This window comes from Leptosomus discolor, chromosome 5 (assembly GCF_034619465.1).
Source record: "Leptosomus discolor isolate bLepDis1 chromosome 5, bLepDis1.hap2, whole genome shotgun sequence".
Lineage (NCBI taxonomy): Eukaryota > Metazoa > Chordata > Aves > Leptosomiformes > Leptosomidae > Leptosomus > Leptosomus discolor.
In genome coordinates, this window is record NC_141395.1 from 6074692 (window position 1) to 6092129 (window position 17438).

Here is a 17438-nt window from a genome sequence, read left to right on the forward strand (position 1 = left end):
CTGGTTTGAGGAAACATAGTAAAGATATTACCTTAAAGAAATCATAAACCTTCAACACTGAGGTATTTTACTAGCTATTGTTAGATGGATAAAAGACTAACAAGCTCTTTAACTGAAGAGGCTCTTTCATTCAGATATTGAGTAAAAGTCTCAAAATGACAAACTGATAACATTGCTAAGTGTTGTACATTTCTGAAGAAAACTAAAGCAATCCCTAATTTTGTTATTTAAATTATGTTAATATCTAAATTATGTTGATGTAGCTTCAAAAATAATATTTTCCTGAAGTGATGTAAGTGAAATAAAGTAGAGAATATTCATCTCATGTACACCTTTCAGTTTCTTGAAATTTGTTTAAATTGCTTGTCTTCATACACTGTTGTTTAAATTGTTTTGAAGATTATCTTTGCAGTAATACTGGCATTTGTATCTTAATTTCTTTTTTAATGAAAATTTACATTCCACAGTAACCAATACAGTCACAGCAATATGATCAAACTTAGTGTTTCTGTCCCTGTGTCGCTTAGAATTCTGTCTAGAATTTAAGTGAAATCTTTATGACTAAAGGCACCTGAAATACAACCCTTGAAAAATATCTTGCATGTACTGTAATTTTGCATCAACTGAGAATTCTGTGGCGTAAATTTTTGCAGGTCCTTCATGCTATGATTCAAATATTCTGCATGTGTGGATTGACAAGGGTGGTTTGAAGTTTTATCCTAGTATGTGCATAGCATGTCTCATTTTTTCTGTTATTTTAAAATATTGCGTAAATTATATGAAATAGTTACTGCCAATGTAAGTTAGTGATTTCAATAATTTCTTTAAGACAGCAACAGATTCTTAATTATTTTTGTGGTGATTGTCATACTTCTTAATTTGAACACTGAAGTAATGAAAACCTGGAACCAGAGTTCCTGTCATCTCGACGTACATAATGCATGGATGTAGCAAAGTCTGAGAAGAAACCCTGTGTTGTAGTAGTACATGATCTGTGAATAAGGTTTTGTAACTGTCAGTTATAAATTTGGCGTAATATAGTTTTTCCACTCAAAAATATGTGAAATCCTATCACCTAAAGAAAAAAAAAACAAAAACAAAAAAAACAAACCAGTAAATTTATAAATCTAAAATTTCTGGCTTTAAAATTTTAAATTTTATTTTTTTTTAATTCTTTGAGCAATTTTCCTTGAAATTGATCTGAGAATTGTCCTCAAAAGCTTTTTCCCACCTTAGGTTTCAAACATATATAATTTGATAGTGCTCCTCTTAATTTTTAAAACTTGAAAATTTTACAGATAAAAAGCTTTGGTGGGCGGACCAGAACTTAGCTCAGATTGGTACCTGTAACAAAAAAGATGGAAGAAACCCAACTGTCCTGCGAAACAAAACTTCAGGTGTGGTACATATGAAAGTGTATGATAAAGCAGCACAGCAAGGTATGTTAAATTTAAAGCGTGTTTAACCAACTTTTACATGGCATGGTTATCTTTTCCCATGTTATACTCCACACGTGGCTAGAATAAAATAATACGTATTTCACTGTAATTCAGTGATAAAATACAATAAAATATTGTATTACTGAATATAATAGGATAATTGGTTTAGCATATCTGCCTGATATATTTTGATTTATCAGATGTTTTCTGAAGTTTACACTACAGAGAAATTGAAGTTCTTTTAGAAAATTTGAGTTTAAAATTTTTAATCAAAAATGATCAGTTAGTATGTGAACCTCATCTCAAATTATTGAAATTTGAAGTGAAGTATTTTGAGAGAATTCATTAATGTTCCTCATTATCTGTTTGGTTTAAGACAATTTAAATTGACAGAAGTGAGACAGCAGAAAACTGGGGGAATATTGCTAATAATGCCAAAACTTAGTTGGCAAACTGGGAGCTAAGATAATACGGAGTCATGCACTCAGTTTTATGAACTTGGGGATCAAAGATGAAAACATTTGGGAGATTCTTTAGAAAAAGTTTATTTCTGATTCCAGCTACTGACAGTGATGAGGATGGGATCTACATGAAACAAATTATTTCATTTTGTGGAGAAGCTTCCAAAAGAACACAGAATGGTTTACTACCATAAGTAGTCTATGTACAGAGTACAGTAATTCAGTTCCATATGGAGCACTTCTGGGAACTCCTTGCTGTTTTACCTGATCTAGGAAACACGAAAGGTGCTTTGCTAGCCTGGCATTTAGTTTTAAATGTGGTGGAACAGTAAGTAATAAAAATCTAGGCATTCGATAATGTTTCTATCATTTTAAAATGCTTGAACTCCCTACCTTGGAGACATGCACAGAGCCTCATGACCACCCAAATCTTAGCAATATCAACTGTCCATGGCATTAATATGTGTCTTCCATTGTACGAAACTGAAGAAAAGTTACAGTTCTTGTTGTACTACTGAACTTTAACTGTAGTTTCCCTGTGTAGTGAAATGTCACCTTGCTGATCTATATTTTGACAGAGAGCAATGTCAGGGTTTTGGGTACAAGAGATTCAGTTTTACACTTGCACGTTTTTTAAAGAATCGTTGCATATTCACTATGCATCTTGCATTTCGTTAAATCAAAATGACATTAGAGCAAGTGTGATGTGAGGGCGCTTACAGATTTCTCTGTATACAAATCGGACATCCTGGATTTTTATTTTTTTTTTTTAACTCTGCAATTTCTGTCTTTGTCTGAGCATACCTGTGACTTTGAAACTTGTCTTTTCCATTTGTCTGGTTGGATTTTTAGAAACATCTGTGATTTTAGATGAAGAAGTGCTTTCTTCTTCAAAATTAGGAATGCAAAAATAAATGTGACAAGTAGCACTCTGATTCATATGGGCTTGGTAACTTGTAATCAACTAATTCCTTGACTGTCTTAGTAGACTTCAATTTTTCTTCCTGAACCTTCAAATTTGAGATGTGTTCATTGTACTGTGTAAAATGTTCATTATAAATCTTATTAAAAAATGCTCATCTATTACTTAAAAGTAAATACTGCTTTAATTGAAAAGTAGGAGCATGGATCTCTATGATCACATTGGAGCATATCTTAAATATACTAAACAAATGCTGGTTTGTGAAGATAACAGGATTAATATAACATTTGATGAATGAATACAATATGGGCAATGATTTGGTCATGATCTAGAGTAAGATGCACCTTCTAGACTAATGTCAGTGAGATTTCATCATTGCTACTCAAAACAATGCAGTATTTTCAATTTTATCATATGCTTTTACTTTAAAAGTAGGCAAATTCTTCTTCAGAAATCTGTTATTTAAAAAAATATTCCGAGGAAAAACACTAAAATGTGCAGATAAAATACTGTAAGAATGAAGCATGGAAGAGTATATGAATAGTAGCATAGCCTGAAATATTTATGCGTATCGCAGTTTTTGAAGGAAGTTAGCTGAACAAAGCTTGGTTTTGGTAATATTAATAAATTGATGGCAACACTCAGTTTTAGTCAGGATTGCACTGTTCAAATTTTGTTTCCTCTGGTCTCTTCTCCCATCGTCTTATAGGTAGCAATTCCTGTCAGTTAAACAATGGTGGGTGCTCCCAGCTTTGTTTACCAACATCAGAAACCACCAGGACGTGTGTCTGTACAGTAGGCTACAACCTTCAAAAAAACCGCATGGCATGCAAAGGTAAAACGGCTTTCAGTGTTTATTTTAACTAATTTCAGTTGTATGGGAATGCTGTAATGAGTAAATAACTTTCCTTACAAATTTTAAGTTAAATAACTGTATTTAATATGCTTGATTAAAGCAGTAACAGAGAAATGTCTGTTGTGGTTAGGGCAGAATTTAAATTCAGCTTTGAATGTCTTGTAGTTCTGCATAGATTTTTGTGGAAACTCTGAGGAATATTTTTCCTTTTTTTTTAAATGTAGGCAGAGAAACAGACCATTTGAGCCATCATTAATAGCAGTACATATTTGTTCAAGGTCATATACCTTATCTTTAAACTAAATTATAGGCTACAATATCTGAAAGGTTGGGTATCTCGTCCTATTGTGTTGCTCTTAATATAAAGTATTTTAATGAAAGATTTTTTTTTAGACATTTTCTCTGTTTGTGCAGACAAAAATCAAAACATAGCTTGCATCCAAGGTCTTACTTTTTGCCTGAATAATACAAAATAGCCTTATGGTCAAGGTGCCATATAATTGTATAAATTTAATATTATTTATTCCTATGAGGGATTGCTACCTCATCTAGTTAATAGTAGAGTATACACGGAAGGAGAATTAAGCAACATAAATGTGTCTTTTCTACTTCTTCAGCGCTTTTCATATGTGACAATAACATGTTCTTAACATTTTTTTATTTCTTTTTAAAATAGACTTTTTTACTTTTCCCAATTATGTCTTCAGAAATTTCTATCTTTTAGTTGTGGGTTAAGGTAAAACTGGTGGATGCTGTATATTTGAAACGTATTCCTCCTTTATGTCTAGATATACTGCTTTCTAGATCATAACAGCTTTTTATGATTAAAATGTCCTTCAATTAAAAAGAAGTCATTAGTCAGACATTGCAGCTGGCTGCCCAGGGCAGTGGTGGAGTCACCATCTCTGGTGGTGTTCAAAAAACGTGTAGATGTGGCACTTCGGGACATGGTTTAGTGGGCCTAGTGAAATTAGGTCAACGGTTGGATGTGATGATCTCAGAGGTCTCTTCCGACCGAATGATTCTAAGATTCTGTGATTTTTATTCTGTCTTGAATATTCATGGAAAAAAAATGACAAATACTGTTCTGTACATATATACTTGCTTGGCATTACTCTTTCCACATACTAGCTAGATTTCTTCTTGTTTTCAAGAAAATTTTGTAATTCTCCACCTGAAACATTTTAGTCCACATGCTTAGGGACTTCTACTAGCTAGCACTGTACAAAGAACGAAATTTTCAAAGAATTGCTGTGAAGAAATGGAACTCTTTTGTGTATGGAAGCTAAAATTCTTCATTTGAGTTATGTATCATAGTGCTGCATAATTTCCCTTAAACTTAGAAGTGAATATGAACAGATTAGGGCAAGGAAGTATTTGTTCTAATTTTAGTTGTCAACAATTAGATGTGATTCATCTCAACTGGGAATGTCTTGTTATGAAGACTTCTACACAATAGAATTTCTTCCTACTTAATAGAAATAGGTATATCTGGAGTATGATTAAACTAACACAAAAGTAGACATTTAAAATGCATCAACTGCATTGTTCAATAAAACTGTATTTCTCTCTGTTCTCTGTAAAGGAAATGTGCATGACTAAATGAGGCAAGACGAATCCCATGCCTCACAAGACAATTTAGTCATGAGTCCTGCTTTCCACAAATTCTTTATAATGATCTCTTGCTGAATATGTACAGAAAGTGCAGATGTGCACTGAAAATATTTGTAAATTTCTCATAATTCAGAAACATTTTCTTCCTAAGTTTTAGTTTTCATTACTGCTAATTACTTAATTTAAGGTGATGCTTGAAATGGACACTGATTCCCTTCTCTTTATAAGGCTTCATTTATCCTTTAATTAGAAATACCTCATAATAATTCCTGGATGTTTTTTCAAAAAGATAAAGTTATCATTCTGGAAAACTATGGAGCAGTATTGGAAAACTCTGTCTAGTCCTTGTTGGTTCCTTGAGTCTTGTTAATTGAGAAAGTCTCCACTTTGCTCTCATTGGCTATTTGTTTTTTCCCACAGGTATTGAATCATTTCTTATGTATTCTGTTCATGAAGGAATTAGAGGAATTCCTCTTGATCCGAATGATAAAATGGATGCTTTAATGCCTATATCTGGAACTTCATTTGCTGTGGGCATAGACTTCCATGCAGGTAAATAATATGTATAGTTTATTGGATGTATGGTAAATATTGTACATTGTTCTTATAAATGAAATAAACCCCCAGTGTTCAAACATTCTAAGTAATTACATCTATATGTAAGGGAATTGGAAGTTGATTGTGTGTCACGGTGTTAACCTCTAGCTATTTATTATTTACAGTAAATAGGAAAACATGTTTTAAGTATGTGTAGATTGCATTAGCAACACTATCGGCTGTTTTACAGTGGAGACATCACCGAGAACTTGAGCAGGGAACGGATGACTTTACAGAAAGCGGTCATAAATCTGTAGGAAAGAGGATTCCTCTTTCATATTAAGAAAGTGTTCTTCCTGTCATGACATTTTTTCCACTGAATTTTCTTAGTCCTATGTATTGTACTTAGCAGGTGGTTTTGACAGCTGAGTGGGATGGCTTGCTTTCTGTCCAGTGAAGCTCAGCCACTTCACTGCAGCGTACAAACCACCTCTGTATCTGTTTCTTCCTTGTAGAAGCTGATGCTCTAACAGCTTGAAGAACAGGCATTTCCATCTTCCATACACTACATACCTTTCCACTGCAGTGTATAAATAGGAAACAGGTTTTAGTTTAGATAGCCTCACAAATTTCCAATGAAATTAGGTTGTTTCTGTTTTGAATGCAAGTGAAAGAAGGTGGAAAGAAATTAAGGATCAGATCCTGAAAAGTAATTGGATACGTCTCCTGCTGGTATTTGAGTATCTTCAAAGACATAAGGAATTTCTGATTAGTTTACAGAAAATAAGAAGTCTGTGACCAAGTAGTGATCTGAAAGCATCTTGCACTTCTGTATTTTTAACCCAGGAGCTCTTTGACCAGCCCTCCTTTAAAACTGATTTTCTCTTGAGCTGTTTTTGCTACCTATTGAGTTTACAAACCAGCAGTTTGGAAATAAAATTATAAGTTACCTATGTTATATACACCAGAACATTGGCTTCCTGAAACATACAATTATTTTGTCATACTCCATTGTTTTTCATTGTGAAGTAAATTCTGCCTGTGAATTCGAAACTGAGAGATCCTAAGTGTTTGCTTGAGTATATGTTAATATATGCCTTCATATTAAAAACAGACCTTTTTCTGCTTGTTCTGCTTGACTACTTGATCACACAAATATCACTAATCTTTTGTTAAGGGGTTAGGAGTTAAATTCACTAACGTTTTCTCTTTATTTTGGCCTGCCTTTATCACTGATACTCTTGTACCTTTACTCTGCCTGGCAGAATTCCAAGTTCACTCAACAATTTACAGTGCCTTCATACTTGTATATTTTGCTTTCGAATCAGTGACAGCTAATGTTCAGAGCTTTCGTTGCATCATAGGTGTAGTTCAGTCACAGACTACAGAGGCATCAAAATCAATTGAAAGCCAGTGCCTTTATACACATATCTAAGGTGGGAAAGAGTATGACACAGCGGATTTCCTCTTTTCCTGGATGATAGAGAAGTGGTAGCTGCACATGTGCATGACAGAATACTGAGACAATGCAATTGGGTTTTCCAGGGATTATATTTTTACTGTAATATATGTCCATAAAAATTACCATTTTTTAATTCAAGTCTTGTAAGCTTTACAAAATTACGATGTGTAATACAGAACTCTGAATTTTGACCTTTTAGATCTAAAGTACTGATACTAGGTTATTATTGAGGATTTTGCATCTTGTGTTTTCTTTGGGTTTGGGATTTCTTTTAGCGTAGTCTACTTATAGGAGAGCTTTGTTTGGACTTCGCTAGTCAATATCAAATTAATATCTTGGAAGAATAAGATGCATGTACTAATTTGTAGCTTTTTGGAAAAATGAATCCCTTTGAGGAAGGATGAAATTGAGTGAGATTTGCCAACTTGTGTGGTGATCACTTACAGCACACGGAACGTGAATACAATTGACACTGGCAAATGCATTCCTAAACACGAATGTAAATCTTCTGCAGCAGTGAAATCACAAGAGGATTCTGTGTTACAAAAAGTTATAGTATGGCTTTCAACTGCATTTCATCTTAAAAAGCAATTGTATTTCTCATTTTGATACCTTACCTTGAATTTCCTGAATTCATTCCTAAAACCTTTGTTCATCAAATATTATTCAGAAGGCAAGCGGAGGTACTTTCAGATTTCATCTTGTTGGTTTTTTTCCCTTAGTGGCTATTGTTTGCATTTTATTCTTAATTGTGAAACTTTCCCAAATTCTGATCTACTCTCAGTAATGTTTAAGTGGCTAAAATACATTAACATATGCCAGCAGTATAGTGTACCATAGTTAAAAGACTTCTACGGCAATATTTTTTGCAGATGTGAAAGAGCTGGAAGATAAATGTACCTTTTTTCTCCCTATGTTTTGATACTTCTAAATTCTCATTAAAGAACTACAAGAGTAATTTTGACCTTTCGGACTTTTTTAGAGGTCGTTGGGGAGCGGGGTTGTCAGTGTTATTTAAGACCCAGGTTTATAAAACTGAGTGTGATCCTAGTAGCCATTGTTAAAGATAACGGCATCGGTTCTTCCCTGCTTCTGAAGACGTCTTCACAGTATGTCAGACAAACACCCATTGTTTTTTCCTCTCCATTGTTCCAGGAAGCTCACCATATTTTTTTTTACCTTAGTATCTGGTTCACATTTGTTGAAATCATTATTTCACATGGTGGGAGGTACTCTGTACTTCAGCTTAGTCCGGTTGAAGGAGAATCTGCATGGCAGAGAAACACTACTGTGTTTGAGACATCGAGGGCTTTCTAAGTATTGAAGAAATGAGAACATCACGTTTATTTGCAGAATAATGGTCTTCAAATTGATGAGTAGAACTCTGTCTCCAAGGAAGTGATCCTGTTCAGGAGATGCTATGTTAACTCCTACTGGCTTAGACGGCACAAACTAATGAGTAGCAGCCTTTCTGTCTTTCTAAAGTACAGCGATGCAGCACAGTTACATGAATGTTTTCATTAGTGCCAAAAAGCCTCCATGAAGGTGGAGTAATAGTTAAAGCTGTTGTTAGTTTTTAAATAATGCAGTGTTATTGCTGAGCCCCTTTCAGTTCTGCACTAGTTCAGCTCAGAAACAGCTTAAGATTTGCAAGATTTTGCCTCTGTGGAAAGCAGTCTTCCCAGTCCCTCATTGAATTTTGCTGAACTTAGTGGCAACTGGGACCCCAGACCTGTTCTGTCACATAATTTTCCACACTTTTGTCTCAATTTTCTGTCCCCCCCTTACTCATGCTATCATTGTGCCTCCAGGCATATGTATCTGTGGTGTATTTACAGATATATATAGGGGGGAGGAGAATAGATTTCTCTCTGTTGAAATATGCAGTTTGAACATTTACAGAGTAAGCTGACAAGGCCTGACGAAGTTATATTCAGCAAATACGTTGTATGTTGAATTTTGAGTTACGGGATTTTATTGGCAAAATACTAATGCATTAAATGGAATTAATTTTCGGTGTTTGCTGATAAGCTGCCTGTGGATTGTAGGAGTCAATGTGAGGCCATGGTTACTAATGCTCACCACTTAGCAAAATGCTTGTAGAAGCTGCATAAAATTGCAGACAGTTGTTTTCCATTTTCTGGTGACTGTCATTTCCAGGTAGTAATTCTCTTCTCTTCAGATTACAGCAATAGAATGAGTAAATAGATACTGAAGGCTCCAAATTGAGTATAGGCCTTCTTTCCATCTGTCTGAAGCCAGAACTGGTTTCAGGAACCAAGGGAGTTTTCATTTTGTGTCTGTTATTTTTCAGAGTAATTGGGAAAATAAAACAAGTTTGTGGAAGTCAAATATGAATAGTGATACCTGACAGAGACAGCACCGACACCCAGATCTGTGAAAACATCATCCACATTTATAAATTAACAGACTACAACAAAATAAAGGCCAATCACTTAATCTGAATTCCTATTAGCTTGCTCTGCATGGCATGGGTCTTCAGTGGTTGAGGCCTACTGAGAATGTTACTCCATGATAGATTGATTATTAACAGAAAGGAATCCATAAAAATTCTCCATAAAATGAGAGAGGCTTGTTATTTGGATCATACCATCCAACTGCAAACCGAAACTCAGCAAATTCTGTAGTATTATTTGTATTTGAAACTCACAGGGATCTTTATTAGTTTGGTGACAATGAATTCCTTGGATATTTTCACACTGTACAGCAAGAGAGTATAGTTTTTTCCTTTTCTTAAGCTGTCGTGAATACCTGAAAAATCAGAAAACATTCTCCAATGTATTGCGCAGAGCATGACCGAAAAGTTTTTCATTGCTGTGAATAAATAACCTTTCTCAGTACTTCAGAAAACTATTGTTTGGTTTTGCTCGGGTTTTTTTGCCTTGGAGTATCTTTGAACAAGTATATCAAAATGTCATAGTCAATGCGTTTTACACCACTGTTTAATGAGGATTTAATTCAGGATACAAAATGTAGGCAAGTAAAGCATATGACTGTAAAAAAAAAAAAAAGATAATTTTAAGGAAATTATGTATTAGCTGAGGTTTAATATCTGTGTATGGGGGTTTTTTTGCATACTCAAGCTGTTGGCATTTACTTTTAAGGATACTTTCTAGAAGCAGTGAACTGCATGTGCTTTGTGAACATTCTCCAACAGAGTAAATATTACTTGAGTTTCCCTGATTAGTTCCAGTCCCAAAACTACTTATATATTTTTTGTTTGTAGAACGGATACTTTCTGCTTAAAAATTCTGTTCATTTTACAGGAACACTACCAACTAAATAAAAATCCAATTTGACTGATGTTAAAAGAGTATTCCTTGTAATTTTTATCTTTAAAATGTATTTTGCTTTATTATTGGCAAGTATTTTATCTCTTAAGTGACATCTGCACATCTCCATAATTTCATGTGTCCTCACCATCCTTTTTTGTAGATGTACAGAACCATTAGTTGCTTCCTACCCGTTTATCATCAGGTCAGGTATATTGTGTATTAAGGAAAAGTGTTCATCATTAACAAAAGAAAGTTGTGTCATAAAATACTGCATTTCACATAAATTACATTAGTAATTTAGATAGACTTTTAATGGTTGTTGTGTAATGAAGTATTTTAAAGATAAATATTATTTTTTTAAATTTGTTCTATCTCTTTACATGTGATTATCTGGAAGCAAATCCAGGTAATTCAGTTGTTAGAATTTTTGGATTACTTTAAGACACTGTTCTAAGAAAATAGCAGTACGAAGTCAGTTGTGCTGTATACATTAAGATTTAGTCATGGAAGTGAAACCACAGATCTGTGTTCTTATAACAGTTTCTAAGCTGCTATTTGTATTCTGGCTCACGTGGCTGACTTAAGTAGTCATAGTATGAATACAAAGTGGTTTATTTTTATGGAGATGAATTAAACTGGAATATGAAATACATAAAATTCACTTGTAGCATGTCTTATTCAGTTGGTAAACATAATAGATGGATTTTTTTTTTTTTATTAACTATGTACTTTCAGGTAAGACTTTGTAGTGATTCTGTGTATCTCATATTCCACTGCAGGGTATTTGGCAAACACTTGCACACACTGATAGATCAGTGTCTTATTGTTGAATGTATGTGCAGCTCATGCTAAGAACTGCGTAATTTTTGTACTCATTTGAAGTAAGTAGCAAAATGCATGGCTCCCATAAGTGATGATCAAACTGTATGTGTGGGGTACTTGTGGGTTTTGTTGATGGTGTGGCTAGGCTTCTTGAGCATACCAAACTGGTTATCTAGTTGTTATCTGTGTAAGCTTTGTTTTTATCTTTTCTTTATATATTGTTACACACACACGCACGTATATATATTTATATCTGTAATATTTCCAATATTTATATAGAGGAATATATATATTATAAATATATATACACACACACTTTCTCTCTTATGGAATTAAAAGCAGATGTATAAAGGATGAAAAAATAAAGAAGGAAAAAATATTATTTGTGTCTGAGCAATGTCTTTCCTAGACAAAATATCTCACACAGGAGGTCCTCAGCTGATGCCATTGAAACCAGAATGTGCCTTGCAGCATATCCACGTTGTTAACTCAGAGCTCTGTTGATGGAAATACAGACAATTCTGCTTGACGGATGTCACCACTTTGTTTGCCCCATCTCTTTATTAAGGGTACTTTGTGGCAACAGAGGAGAGGGCATATCTGTGCTTTAGCCACTCCAAATTCTCAGCCCGGCTGATGAGTTCAAATGGTCAGTGACAATAGGTTTGTACTGTAAGACTACATAGTGGTCTCTGTCTTCTGCCTTATGGACAGCCAACTGCAGCAGAATGGCAGGAAAGACAGCTGAAATGCCTTAAACACCAAAGACGACTCCTAGTGAAAGCTTGTCAGGACATTTAAAATAAAAGATGAATTGTGGATGGAGTCAATTTTTTATTTTTTATCACTGTATCACTCTCAAATGTCACACTTTTTTTTTTTCTAGTGTCATTTTTTATACTGCCAAAATTCAATCTGTATGATTACTGAAGGAAAAGACTGTATGAGCAGTTTTACACTGTAGTTTTTCAGACCACTAAATATTTTGGAATGTGATTAATAAACAAAATAATAAGTTTTTCAAACTTTTTTTTTTTTTCCCTGTGGGATAAAAGACAACGTATTTGTTGTGATTTTGAACAGGGGTAGTAGCTTCCGTCTGTTGTTGTGGCCTTATTGTGTTATATATGCAGTACTAAAACAACCAGTAGGAAACATAGAGTCCTGATTTAATTATTTTAAATAAAATTAAAAGAAGGCAAAAGAATGAGGAATTAAAGATGATAGTTCTTCTGTTTACCCCGAGACATATTAACAAAGTTACAATTAGCAGTTTTTACAGTTACTGATGTAGAAGATACTTGGACTGAAGTAACTGAATTAATCTCAGAATCATTGGCATGTATTTTATAGGAAATGATACAATCTATTGGACAGACATGGGTTTCAACAAAATTAGCAGATGTAAACGAGACCAAACATGGAAAGAAGACGTTGTTACAAATGGTTTGGGAAGAGTTGAAGGCATTGCAGTGGACTGGATAGCAGGTAGGTCTTAACCTGCTTCGGGTCTTGTCATGATTTCTGACAGTACACTCTTGCATCTTCAGCTCAAGACTAAATAACTTGGTTTGCTTCCAGCTCTAATTTCTAATATTCCAAATGTCTAGATATTTTCCTCTGAAGATACCACCACTGTTTTTTGCAGTTTTAATTGAAAATCAAAATTATTTCAATAACTTCGATGTTACTTCTTAGATGGACAGTCTCAACGGTGACAACTATGAATAAAAGTTTATACTTTAAAACAGAAGGCTGAATAGGACTAGAAATTACAAATATAAGACACATATAAGTCAAAATACAGCAATTAGTTTCTCGTCCTAACGTACACACTTAAGATTTATAGACTTTTCAAGTAGTCTTTTCTTTTTCCAGTAACTTCAAGGTATTTTTCCTAGGTAACATATATTGGACGGATCATGGCTTCAACTTAATTGAAGTTGCCAGGCTCAACGGCTCATTCCGCTATGTAATTATATCCCAGGGTTTGGACCAGCCAAGATCTATTGCGGTACACCCAGAGAAAGGGTAACATGACCATGGCTACTTGCGTTTCTTTTAGTTTGCATGCTAGCACTGAAGTTCTTAGATAAGTAAATTAAGCCCTTCTTGCTAGTAAGCATTTAATAAACCCCCATAAGGTTGTATTGGAAACTACTGCACTGTAACTAAGCACAGGTAGAAGGACGTGCTGTTCTTATCATATGCTGAGTTTTTTCATTGGTGGCTGTATACATGACATACTGTACTTTCTTTGCAAAACAGTTTTCATTTCCTAAGATAATCATTTCAGTTGAGGCTTAGACATCGCTTGGAAGCATGCCTAAATCTGTTCTCAAGTTTCCAGCAAATCCAAGGAAGTCACGTTAGCCAATGAAGACCTCGATGTCATGATGGAATTGTAGAACATGTAACCCTTGGTAGTTATAAATTCTAGTGTCATGTAACATCTCACTGCGACAACCAAGGAGATTGCCCAGGGTAGCTGAAAGTCATGTGAGATGAAGCGTGTAGGTAAAAGTACGCGTCGTCAAAAATGACATGTGTATTCTTTCGGCTGTTTGTGAGAGTAGGGACTACACTGCAGAATCAACAGAAACAGAGAATGTTCTGTCCCATTCCAGCTCCAAAACTATTGTTAGCAGACCTGCAACTAAAACAGAAGCAATAAAATCTGCAAAGAATTCCCATTTTTTTCCCATGGGAGTATGAAATGTACTTTCTGAGAAACAGGCGCATAAGCAAGACTCAGTGGATTTAACTGCTACACTTAAAAGCGATAAATGGCGTCTATCAAAAACTTAAAGAGTTTTTTTTGCAGCTACCCGTCCCCAAAGCCAAAAATGGCACTGTAGCACGTTTTCCCCTGAATCAATCAAATCAGTATCGCACTATTTTCAGGAAAGCAGTTTCTGTGCTCAGAGGAGTTTGCCGCCATAGTAATGAAGAATTCTGACTTCTCACTGAGGCCGGGTTGATACCAGTGATGCAAAATGCTGTTTAGATCTTTGCCGTGATTTCTTCTGTGAGAATTTAGACATAGTGATCTGTGTCTTTTGTGAACTGGAACATTGCAACTTAATATATTTGAGAATGAAGGTGAAAGCGGTAACTGGGTTTATCTTCTGCATATATAACAGGTTTTGCCACAAATTGTTACAGCTGTGTTCATATAGCACCACTGGTCTCTTGGCAGTATGGGCTAACTGTTTAGGATGAATGCTGTTCTTCAGAGTAGGATATTCTCCAGATCCTAGTCAGAATCTGGCTGAATTAATTATTACATTTTTTTCTTTAATATACCAGAATAGCTGTGCTCTTCTGTTAGGAAACTTTAAAAAAAAAAAAAAACAAAAGAAAACAAAACTTTTGAAGGTAAGTACACAGAAGCCTGATATTCAGAAGGTTAAACCAAACTTGTTCAAAACAATAGTTAGTTTACAGTGTAATTTTCTTGAACATATATATATATATTGTATTTGCTGTACACATACACAGATAGATTTTCACTGCTTACACCAAAGGAAAGGAAAAGCCCCCATGAAGTCTATGAGGACTAAGTACAGCAGGTGCAGTTTCTGTGGAGAATACTTGGATATTAAAAGAAGTGGTAAAAAATGTAATCAACTCTTCTGCGGTATTTGGAGAGAGAAGATGGATTGTAGCTGAGAAACAGCTTTTAACAATTGCTATAGGGAAGAGTAAATGCAGAACCCTTGACAGAATAATATTTAATATTAATATTGATAGAAAAGTTGCCTTTTTTTACTAAAGGTGTGGATTGTTTTTATTTTAATGACAATGTTTTCACATGATGCTTTCTGACTCAACAGTTCATGGTTTTATTTTACCAAAATGGTGTGTGCACATAAGCAGATGAAATAACAGCCAACAATATCACCAAGATTCTTTGGAAAGAGACAGTTCCTGCTTTTAAGTTAATGGATATTTAGAGATGTTGCTGAACCATTTTCTTAGATCTTAAAATATAATAGTGTAATGCCACCAGAAAGCAGATATTAATAAAATATGGGTAAAATGCAGTTTGGAGGAGTTTAAATTACTGCATTTCAAACAGAAAAAAAGTAAAGAAGAGAAATGTTAACTGTAGAAATTAAGTTCTGAAACATCCCGTAGATGATTTGATCTTGTTCATAGAGTTGGGTTTTGGGTGTGTTTTGAATATTTAACAAAACAGGAGGGTGAGAGGACCACAGATTAGTAATTCTTTTACATGTCTGGTAGGACGGTGTATCTTCTCTAAAGGTAGGTAAGCTTCATCTCTCTTTTTTAATGCTCTGCCACAAAATGGTATCTTGAGATGTTTCCAGTCACAGTTTCTTCAGGAGAAGGATAGCAGTGTTTTACTACTGAAGCGCAGGTATGCCTTTCTGTGGGAAGATTCAGGCCTTTTTACCCTCTGTGTCGTATCTCTTTCCCTTTATGAGGCAAAACGTTCAAAGGTATTCTTCCCTCCCCTTGTCTTGACTTCACATTCTTCTTTTCTCTTAAACTTGAGTTGACAGCTGTAAGAATAGAGGGGAAAATAGCAGTTATTAGATCTCATTGAATCTGCCAGTTATGCCAAGATATGAAGCAGCCAGCAGCCAGCTGGTTGGTAACATTTCTTATTGTTGCTAAGGAAAAAGTGAAGAATGTGTATTCCCTCAAAGGACTGTATTTGTCCCTCATCATGTATGCTTATTCATGTAACATACACTTGGCTGACTTTATTTTTGTTTCCCCATTAAATAATAGTTTTCTGATGAAGTTCAGGATTATGATTGAAATATGGAGTTAAGATCATACTGGAATAATTCTGAGACTTTGAAGATTCCTTCTTCAAGACTGTTTTGGGAATTTCATTTGTGTTTAGAGTTGGCGGGGGCGGGGTGGAGTGGGCCAGAGTTCAAACCCTGATTTAATTTTTTCCAATCAACTTTTTTTTGGAAATTCTAGGCCAGCATCAAATTTCAGCCGATTGCATCTCCATGTCAGCTATGGAAATTATTCATGGGATAGTTCTGAAATAAGTTGAGTCATAGTTATTCTAGCATTGCAGTATAGACAACAAATGTGTTAGTAGCATATTGCTACCTGCAAAGGCCCAGGAAACAAGTGGTTTAGGTGGTAAGATCTTTTATGAAGGTGTGGGGCGATCAAGTTTTTCTATACTGGTAAATAGGTTATGTAAGTTTATATATCAATATATTTATAAACATTAATGCTCTAAGAAAGTATTAAGTAACTTGCCTTATGTTTTTGGCAGCTATTCACGATTTTCTTTGGAGGAGTGTAGATTCATGTAACCTGCTAATTATGGGGTTCAATTTTCTTTTTTTTTTTTCCCCTCAGAGTAAGTAGTGTAAGGAAAGAGCACGGAATGTTTAAGTCAAGTATACTGAATGCCTGCCGTTCTGTAGGCAACGTTTAGTTGATCTCCTGTGTTAAGAAAGTACCTCTGACTAGATGCCTGAAAGCAAGTTCAGTTCTGCTTAGAGGTGCTGTTAGTAGTCTGGTTGCAGTTGTAGTAAACTTAAGCAGTGATTGTTGATATCCAGCTGGTTAATACTGTCTATTTTAACATTTCTAAAACATATTTTTAATTTGGCTAATGTAGCAGTTCAATTTCCTAATGTAGTATAAGTTTTATAGTTAGTATTCGTATTACTGTTTGTTATGTCAAGAAGTATGAGAACAAATTTGTTTTCATTATAGGCAGAAAGCCCTACAATTAGAGTCAAAGTAAGGAGGACATTGTTGCAGAAGCTAAATTTGATGAGCTAATTATAGGATCCATCTTTGTTCTCCCCTGTCCCATTTTATCCCTCGTTATTTCAGGTATCTGCAGACATTCAGTGAAATATAGCTATTTAACAACAGATTGGTATAATGATGTTGCCAGACTAAAGGGTAGAACTGGTTAGTAATGCACGGAAGACTTTTGTAATCTTTAAAATGAGACTAATACATATATTCCACACAGAGAAAAGCAATGGAGATGGTTTTGTATGTTCTGTTTGCTT

The 17438-nt window shown here is 34.7% G+C and overlaps 1 protein-coding gene across 1 annotated transcript in view; it reads left to right on the forward strand.

The window, feature by feature from the left end:
• LRP1B (LDL receptor related protein 1B) overlaps positions 1–17438 on the forward strand; it is a 578117-nt gene that overhangs the window by 380208 nt on the left and 180471 nt on the right. The window contains exons 35-39 of the mRNA XM_086465459.1: positions 1299–1439; positions 3532–3657; positions 5713–5844; positions 12763–12897; positions 13311–13440. Coding sequence (XP_086321585.1) covers positions 1299–1439; positions 3532–3657; positions 5713–5844; positions 12763–12897; positions 13311–13440 — 664 coding nt within the window. The remainder of the gene's footprint in view (positions 1–1298; positions 1440–3531; positions 3658–5712; positions 5845–12762; positions 12898–13310; positions 13441–17438) is intronic.